The sequence below is a fragment of the Hoplias malabaricus genome, chromosome X1 (assembly GCF_029633855.1).
Source record: "Hoplias malabaricus isolate fHopMal1 chromosome X1, fHopMal1.hap1, whole genome shotgun sequence".
Classification (NCBI taxonomy): Eukaryota; Metazoa; Chordata; class Actinopteri; order Characiformes; family Erythrinidae; genus Hoplias; species Hoplias malabaricus.
In genome coordinates this window covers 8,676,239-8,685,480 of record NC_089818.1, presented here as the reverse complement: position 1 = coordinate 8,685,480, position 9,242 = coordinate 8,676,239, and the positions used below count along the sequence as shown (strand labels likewise).

The window sequence follows — 9,242 nt, the reverse complement described above, 5'->3', positions numbered from 1 at the left end:
CTGATTTATTATTATTATTTATTATTAGTTTTAGGGCGGCACGGTGGCGCAGCAGGTAGGTGTCGCAGTCACACAGCTCTTGGGACCTGGAGGTTGTGGGTTCGATTCCCGCTTCGGGTGACTGTCTGTGAGGAGTTTGGTGTGTTCTCCCTGTGTCTGCGTGGGTTTCCTCCGGGTGCTCCGGTTTCCTCCCACAGTCCAAAAACACACGTTGGTAGGTGGATTGGCGACTCCAAAAGTGTCCGTAGGTGTGTGATTGAATGTGTGTGTGTGTGTGTGTGTTGCCCTGTGAAGGACTGGCGCCCCCTCCAGGGTGTATTCCCGCCTTGCGCCCAATGATTCCAGGTAGGCTCTGGACCCACCGCGACCCTGAACTGGATAAGGGTTACAGATAATAAATGAATTATTAGTTTTAAAGCATATAATTTTATCAGTATTTTAATATGCATATATGCAAATCTAAAGACATTTTTTTACGTTAATGATAACAAAAGATCTTGCTCTACAGTAGTGAAAGGGAATGGAGTGATGGAGTTCTATCCAGCACCTTTTGGATGAGTTGGGAGTGGCTAATCCAACATCATTACCTGACCTCCCTAATGTCCTTATAGCTAAGTGCCATTAAATCCCCACAGAGATTTTACAACATTTATTGTAAAGATTTTCCTGAAGATTAGAAGTTGCAACTGCAGCAAAGAGGAAGAAACCCTTATTAATAACTTAGATTTCATACGTAATGTCTAAATTTGAAAAGTTTAAAGAAACACTATGTAATATGTGTTCTCCCTGTGTCCGTGTTGGTTTCCTCCGGGTGATTGTCTGTGAGGGGTGTGGTGTGTTCTCCCTGTGTCCTCGTGGGTTTCCTCCAGGTGACTGTCTGTGAGGAGTGTGGTGTGTTCTCCCTGTGTCTGCGTGGGTTTCCTCTGGGTGACTGTCTGTGAGGAGTGTGGTGTGTTCTCCCTGTGTCTGCGTGGGTTTCCTTCAGGTGACTGTCTGTGAGGAGTGTCGTGTGTTCTCCCTGTGTCTGCGTGGGTTTCCTCCGGGTGACTGTCTGTGAGGAGTGTCGTTTGTTCTCTAGCTTATCTAGTTTGTTTTTCATTGATAAATTGTAGAAATACACAGCAAGTTGTGATAGAGAGCACTGAAAATAAAGGGAACATTTTACTGTACCATGTAGCAGTGCTGCTCTCTAGTGGCTATAAAGAGATAGTCTCTGTCATTTATTTGTATACATAAGCTCCGGTACCCATTCCATTATTTCTGAATTATATTTGTCTCATGTAATTTACATGTTAAAAATATATAAATATATAAAAAAATAAAAATATATATATATATTTGAAACAACCAATGTCACCAAAAGCAAAGTGGTCCTCACATCATGTCCTTCTTCCTCCAGGTGATGCTGTGGAACCTGCAGAAGGCTCGGCCTGTGTGGACCTACAGTCTGCAGGAGGCGGTTGAGGAAGGAGACGGTCCTCAGCAGAGAGCCGGTCAGCTTTTCAACCCCCCGCTAGCCCACTGCGTCACTGTGGCATCCTGCGGGAACGTGTTGGCATGCGCTGCTGAGGACGGTAGTGTGCATCTCACACGCATCGGCTCAGGGTCCAGACTCGAACAGCAGGGGTCCGTAAAGGCTCACAGCCAAGGTGTGTCCCAGGCTCACTTCCTCAACTTCCTGCCACACCCGTACTGGCTGACCACTGGTGGCAACGATGGTGTGGTTGCACTGTGGGATCTGAGTGAAGACCCCCTGGTGGCTGGGGAAGGGAAGGCTCAGGGGCAAAAAGTCAAAGCAACAGCCCACCACAGGAAACCCAAAAGCAAAGCCAAGGCTAAGCCTCTAAGTCAGGGCGAGGCCAAGGATGAAGCAGAAAAGAGGAGTGAAGAGGACCTTGCCGAGGAGGCCAGCAGTGCTGATCCATATTCAGGGAAGTGCACAAAGACCGGGCCCAAGCACAAGTTTATTCACGAGGACAAAGTGAACTGGGTGTGTCCTGCTTTGCTAAAAGGACAGCCAAGCCTGCTGGTGGCAGACCAGAGCTCCAGTATATCTGTGTATTCTCTGGCTGGGCTATAGCACATTAAACCGTGAACTGTTCAGGTTTATTTATTTGTGGGAAAGGTGAGTGCGATGGGTATGAGTGCGATATGTGACTGCAAAGGACTGTTATTGCCTTAAAAGCAAGTGTGGAGCAGTATGAGAGTCTGTTATGTTTAGTAACAGACCTGGTCCTGGCTGTTGAGCCCAGCTGGTTGAACTTTGTTTGCAGGCAGATATGTCGTTAAATAAGGCTAACTGTAAGGGACAGTATATATTTTAGAAAATCCTTAACCAAAGGTCAGGAACTACATCATAATGTATTTTTAAGCTTTGTAGGCCATTTATCGGAAACCTATAAAGTATAATTAGTGTGTAATAACTGACAATAAGGGAGTAGTTTATAGGACATCAGCAGGTATCATGAAAAGATGATTATCATGATGTTATACTGCCATATTGCCTATGCTTTTGTTTGTTGTTTTTAGTGTTTCAGCTGTGTGTGTGTGGCCAGTTTTACAGTAAATTACAGGAATGTGTTTTGGCTCGACTGCAGCCTTGTAATGAAACATGAAAAGAGTATTACGGCACTGAAGCTTTTAAGCCCCAGGCCAGGATTTATGGACAATAAATGGAAAAACTAATTGGTGACTGAACTGTACATCATTGGAAACAATTTTATACAATAAATCAGTTATAGTAGTGCATAAACCTCATAATAATGTCCTGCTCTGATGTTTGTAATGAAGTTATTTGAGGATTAGTGTTCATCCCACATTTCATCCAGAAAGGGTATTAACACAGTAGAAGGCTTTACACTAGATGTTGGAACAATGGCATTCAGCCAATCACAGCAATAATGAGGTCAGGTACTGATTGTGGTTGATTAGTTCTGGATAAAAACACCACTCGCACTCATCCTTTAGGCGCAGGATGGAGGGCTGGGGGCTTTATTCAATTACGGACTGTGACCATAAGCTTTTGTCCATTCGCTCTAGAGAATCTCATTTCATTATACGCTATTCTACAGGTACATCTACAAAAGTGGGGTGTGTACAAGGGAATTTATACATACGCAATGGGTGTGGTTGGAAGTAGCTGCTTTTACCAATTAATAAGGGTTTCTACTAAATATTACCACTACTACACAAGAGAAAACTGGTATGAAACCAACAATGCAAACAAATCACAAACCTTTTATTTACAGTCTGCACAAGGCGTTCAAAGCTGATGCAGTCAAAACTACATTGTTGAATATCTCTTGGATCTAAGGCACAAAAGCAGAAATGGACAAAACCTACAAGAAGTGGCTAGTATCATTTCCAGCATCAGCATGTGCACACAAAAATAAATAACATTTCATAATCTGAAGGGCCGAAATGTCACAATCCAGAGATGAATTCTTTAACACCCTGGGTATCAATCGTACACTAAACCTTAGGCAAATTTACTCTAACAAATGAATATTTTTGTCCTTTACCAATGGACAGCTGGGGAAAAAACCTTGCTGTAATTTCCTTAAAGAAAGCAATACTGGGACACAGCAGCAGTCATCAATGAATCCCCAATTCCTTACAGTTTAGCCAGAGTTGTTTCCAAAGCTTTGATATCGGCTGGCCCCTCCTCCCCCTTGTTGCCCCGGGCGCTGCACTCCACAAACTCCACCTTCATGGGCAGCTGAGAGAAATCAAAATCCTTCCCTTTCTTGCCTAGGTGCACAGAAGCCCCCACAGAGCCATCCTGAGAGGACAGGGCTGCGGAGCGGGTCATCCTCAGCGTGTTCCTGAGTGAAGAGACCGAAATAAAACAAATCAGACCCTGGAGAGAAATGCTCTCTCCAAATACACGCAGCAGAAATCCAACAATGAACTGAAAAGAATGGGCAGACTGCTACTACTACCAATATTAGTTCTTTCTTTGCTCCAGTAATTTACAGTTAGAAGGGAGGTAAAAGATGAAACTCTTACTTTTTCTGACACAGCAAAAAAAAACAAAAAATGCCAGTGACTGCTTGAATTCTATCTATCTATCGTTACACTTATATAGTGCCTTTCTAGACACCCAAGGATGCTTTACAATCCACACTGCTCAGAACACTCAATCCACAAACTGGTGAGAAGCGGCAGCCAAACGTGCACAGCGTACTCTCGACCATGAACGACCGTCCACCTGGAGGACTGCATCGGGCACTAGGATTTCACCCAGTACAGAGCGCCAATCCATATCTGAGCTCACACACCTTCACATACACACTCATTCACTCACCAGGACAGTTATTAGACAGAAGCCAATTCACCTAACCTCCATGTGTTTGGACTGTGGGAGGAAACTGGAGCCCCCGGAGGAAACCCACGCAGAACATGGAAACTCCACCCAGATGGGACTTGAACCCAAGATCCCAGCGCTGGGAGGCAAACGTGCTCACAAGTAAGCCACCGTGCCACCCAAATTATGGAATTATTCAATAACAATTTTTTTAAAAAAAGGAATAAATTATCATTTGTATGCATTTTAGAATAAATTATTCCTTCTGAATTTTTCAATCCCGTTAACAGATACCAAGCCTGGCATCTCGGGTCAGTGGAGGCAACTTAAAAATGACACCACAGACAGATTTTTATTTTACCCAAACGTTTGGTCTGGACAGTGGACACTCACATTTCCTTCTCCAGCTGTTGCTGAATCAGTTTGGCTGACTTTGCCATGGTAATATCTAGAAGACAAAGAGGAAAAATATTTAAATCTTGTGTGCTTTTACAAATGCATTTCAGACTGATCATCTCTATCCTGATATTCTGATACTTGTACCTTGCTTGTTACATGCGATCAGCAGTGTTGGGGCGTTTTTTGCCACGACGCTGTCCGTCAGCAGGGAGTAGAGGTACTCAGCCACATCCTTCACCTCCTTCTGGAAGACTGCGCTATCCACTACGAACACAATAGCTCTGGGGTTGTGAAGATAACAGCAGTCAGCCATATGTATATAAGAAAGTAACTATGGTATAGCAATGAAACTTTATTAACTACTTCTACAGCTTTAGAACCTGTACTTTTAAGACCATACTAAAATAACGTAGAAACCTAATGTTGCCAGTTAATCAGACGCACTGTACCTCCACACACTGCTTTTTTATTGTAACTCAATGTAAACGTACTACAGGAGGTCCTCGGGTTACGTCAGTCCCGAGTGGAAAAAAAAGTGGTTTTGCGTCGTAAACGTCGTAACGTGAACTTCGTGTTTGGTGGGCGCGGCGGAAGAATACACGGTTACGCGGCTCGGGACCGAGGAGGATAGGTGTTAGGATAGGATAAGTGCTTACAGTATGTTATTTACGTACACTATGTACGTATGTTCCGACTTACACCGAAAATCGGTTTACGACGCGACGTAGGAACGGATCAACATCGTAAGTCGAGGACCCCCTGTACAGCCAAAAGTTCAAGTGCAAAACTACATAGAAGCACATAAATTTACCTGTCAAATGACATTAGTATTTATACTTTAAATAACTGTCCAAGGTAATCACAACCAATGCAAACAGTCGCAATAAGACAATAACGTAATAATCATGTCAGGAAAATGCTGGTATTGATCAAGGCAAGTCAATTATCTGACAAAAGAATGATGGACTAAATTCCTTACTGTGGGAGAATTACAGAAATAAACAGAAAGATACTACACTGCCAAATTTATTACACATATCCTACACTCTCCTATTCTCCACCTGCTCTTATCAAGCGGCCAACTCTTTAGACACGCCTTACCTGGCGGCCGCCTTAAACCTCTCCACAAACTGAGGTCTCAGGCTTTCATGACCAGGAACGTCAATAAGAGTCCAGGTGGTACCCTGCACAAAAGGAGAGTTAAACTTAAAGTTACAAAGAATTTGTGACCTATATTCCCTCTGTGCAATTCCATATTTGTGGTTAAAAATAGTTCTACTTTGCATTTAAAACAGTAACACTGAGGATTTAAGAGCACTGCTAAGATCAGATACTGATGTTGAATTATTAGATCTTGATTTAAAAAAGGCAAACCCGTCCATCCCAAAGTTACAGAGGGTGCTCCACCACTCTGTTCAGTGCTGTGGTGTTTATAATGATTTCTAAAGCAAAGCAGTGCCCAAGAAAAACAACTTTTATTAACACTACATTAAACACTCATAAGGGACCTGGAGGTTGTGGGTTCGATTCCTGCTCCGGGTGACTGTCTGTGAGGAGTGTGGTGTGTTCTCCCTGTGTCTGCGTGGGTTTCCTCCGGGTGACTGTCTGTGAGGAGTGTGGTGTGTTCTCCTTGTGTCTGCGTGGGTTTCCTCCGGGTGACTGTCTGAGGAGTGTGGTGTGTTCTCCCTGTGTCTGCGTGGGTTTCCTCCGGGTGCTCCGGTTTCCTCCCACAGTCCAAAAACACATATTGGTAGGTGGATTGGTGACTCAAATGTGAATGTGTGTGTGTGTGTGTGTGTGTGGGTAGGCTCTGGGCCCACCGCAACCCTGAACTGGATAAGCGCTTACAGATAATGAATGAATGAATAAATAAATGAATAAACACTCATAAGACTCCTGTAGTTGTTTTAACTGGTGGAGTGGTCCTTTAAACTATAACCAGAATGTGATTTTTTGTGTCCTACCCTCTCATTCTTTGCCTTGTAAGGTGCACTGCTCTCAGTGATGGAGGTCTGTGTCTTGGTGAATTTTCCTGCCAGCAGCTAAGGAACACAGAAAGGAAAACAGAATGAATCAGAAAAGTATCTCCAAGCCATGTTAATTCAGTGTGTCTTGATGTATTTACTCCATATGTTAAAAGGAGAACATGAAGCACCTAAGATGTCATGGTAGAAAAATTACCTAAAAACATACTTTTATAAATAGCACCAATAATTTTATATGTTCTCTCAATTTAATGCATCGTTCTTTCAGTTTAAAACTGTTCTCTCAATTTAATAAATAATTCCTTGAATTTTACCAAAATGTCCCAGGATAATGCCTCATTTCATTTGACTTAATAGAAAGAGAACATGTCTTATATTGAGGGAATTAACAAAGGGGGTACTAGATAAACTGAGGGGATTATATGTTAAAATTGCTGTATGTGATTATATTAGTCTAATAAGTAGTACATTCTGCCTGAGAAAACCTGTTACAACTAACAGGTGGGGGGGGGGGGACTACTGACGTGCAAACTGACCAATTAAATGTTTACAGAGAAGGTTATCGACCAATAACGGTAGCTCTACAGTCAGACCGTCCGATCAGAAGATTTTAGACTACTTCACCACGCCCCCTTCTCACTCAAGCGAACCAATCGGAGTAGGGGAGGGCGGGACTAGTTTGTGAACGAAACTTCTCGAAGTTCTATGTAAGTTCTAGAAAAACAAAATCCCGGACGTTTGTGAAATTCCGCCCGGACATTTTTTTAAGTCTAAAAAAAGAGACATGTCCGGGTAAAAGAGGACGTCTGGTCACCCTAAATTAACTAATGCACTGAATGAGACTGGAAATGTGTGTATCCTCCAGTGGTTAATGTGTTAAACCACAGCAACACCGATGTAATCACCTACTGCACTTTTAAATCGAGAGAACATATTGTTAACATTTTGCAAAATTGGGAAATTGAACTCTAAGTCTCAGAAAAACTGAGAATGATCTACTCACTCGACAGAAGAGGAGTGTTTTTCCCGCGTCACATAATCCAACCAATAGGATACTGCTCCTTTTTGTCTCGGTTCCAAAGAAAAACTTAAAAAACACTGCAAATTCAAGAAACGAACATTTGTTATTTTAAAAAACTGGCTTCTAAAAATTTGTTCAAGTTTTCTTACAATTTAACAAGTCTGAACACATCATAAATATAGATTTAAAAAAAAAGCGAAAACACTTCTATTTTCGTTCCATTCCACCTTAAAATCTGCACACGTAACGTTACATTTTTTAACGTTCCTCATGTAACTGCTGCACAAGTTAAGGTAGAATGAAAAAATCGGCTAGGAATCATTTAAGGTGGAATGGAAAATAGGCATTTTAAAAATGAAAAAGAAAGCCAACTCAAGCACCAAGTAGACAGTATATGCTGCAACACGTAATGTAACTTTTAATAATTACCTTGTTATGAAGAATAAGGTATAATTCTATTATGGAACAGAAAATCTAAATAAAAAGCTGGTTTAAAAAAAAGCGCGAGTGAATAAAGCTGCAGCACCGCTTAAGGTTTAACGGGCCACATTTAATAATGTAATATAAAACCTTTAAGATGCAGAATGCGTTAACTGTAGCATAATTTAAGGTATAGCAGAAAACAAAAATAACAAGGAGGTAAAGAGAAAGGCGGCCCAAACGAATAGGTATAAGAAATTTGAAATAGGGAGGCAATTACAGCGAAAGACAGAACCTTTGAGAACAAAATTTAATGTGGAAAGGAAAACAAAAAACTAGCCAACATCAGCCAGGAAAAGGCTTTAGCTTAGCATACTTGCCTATTGTTATTATAACCGCTGCTATAGCAACGAAGATCCCAATGAGAAACGTAGGGTCCTGTTCTAGTATTTCTTTGACCAAGGAGTCAAAAACTGGCTCAGAAGAAAAATCTTCTAAATCTAAATCCACCTTATCCTCCATTTGTGCGTCGCTGTCACTGAGACTGAACACACACGTGTCCTTAAAGCTCTACTGCGCATGCGCAGTACATACCTCAGTCAGAACCGGGCACTTTTTAAAAGCTTAAATCTACGTCATTGCAAGTGCAGATTTTTAAACATATTTAAACTTAACTATATGGTCAGGGTAGCTGGTAAAAGGGGAGGTCTGTTCAAAACCAGACATGTTTTATGCGCTTGTTGAATTATAGACCTCTGAATTGACATAAAATGTTTACAACATATACGTAATACCAGACTTATTGTGTATTTTAATTTACATGATAAATTATTGATATAAGCTATTAATGTATTCATTATCTCTTATTTATCATCGTTCACACCTCTCAAAACCGTAACAGTAATTCATAACACTGTTTATTTGTTAGTAATGTATTAAGGAAAGTAGATTTTTAAGTGCAGAATTTTTATATTTTGTCGCCATCTGCTGGTTCTGTGCAAGACATTCAGCCGTGTCGCTCATATACTCCTGCAGAATTAGAAATACGGTTAAACTACAAATCCCATACTCCAATGCTGGCGCAGCCCAGGAAATGTTTGGTAAAAACGTC

At 41.5% G+C, this 9,242-nt stretch overlaps 2 protein-coding genes across 2 annotated transcripts in view; one reads left to right on the top strand and one right to left on the bottom strand.

Annotated features, from left to right (window-relative positions):
* The window catches only part of LOC136675844 (WD repeat-containing protein 53-like), a 4,044-nt gene extending 1,340 nt beyond the window's left edge, over nucleotides 1-2,704 (top strand). The window contains exon 3 of the mRNA XM_066652618.1: nucleotides 1,400-2,704. Coding sequence (XP_066508715.1) covers nucleotides 1,400-2,080 — 681 coding nt within the window. The 3' untranslated portion in view covers nucleotides 2,081-2,704. The remainder of the gene's footprint in view (nucleotides 1-1,399) is intronic.
* Nucleotides 2,705-2,879: 175 nt separating this feature from the next.
* LOC136675837 (signal recognition particle receptor subunit beta-like) lies at nucleotides 2,880-8,702 on the bottom strand. The gene is made up of 7 exons (XM_066652608.1): nucleotides 8,512-8,702; nucleotides 7,694-7,788; nucleotides 6,670-6,747; nucleotides 5,807-5,889; nucleotides 4,850-4,986; nucleotides 4,700-4,754; nucleotides 2,880-3,824 (listed from the first exon to the last, which is right to left on the bottom strand). Exons 1-7 carry the CDS (start codon nucleotides 8,651-8,653, stop codon nucleotides 3,614-3,616), a joined length of 801 nt encoding a protein of 266 aa, XP_066508705.1. The 5' UTR covers nucleotides 8,654-8,702; the 3' UTR covers nucleotides 2,880-3,613.
* Between the last annotated feature and the right edge of the window lie 540 nt (nucleotides 8,703-9,242).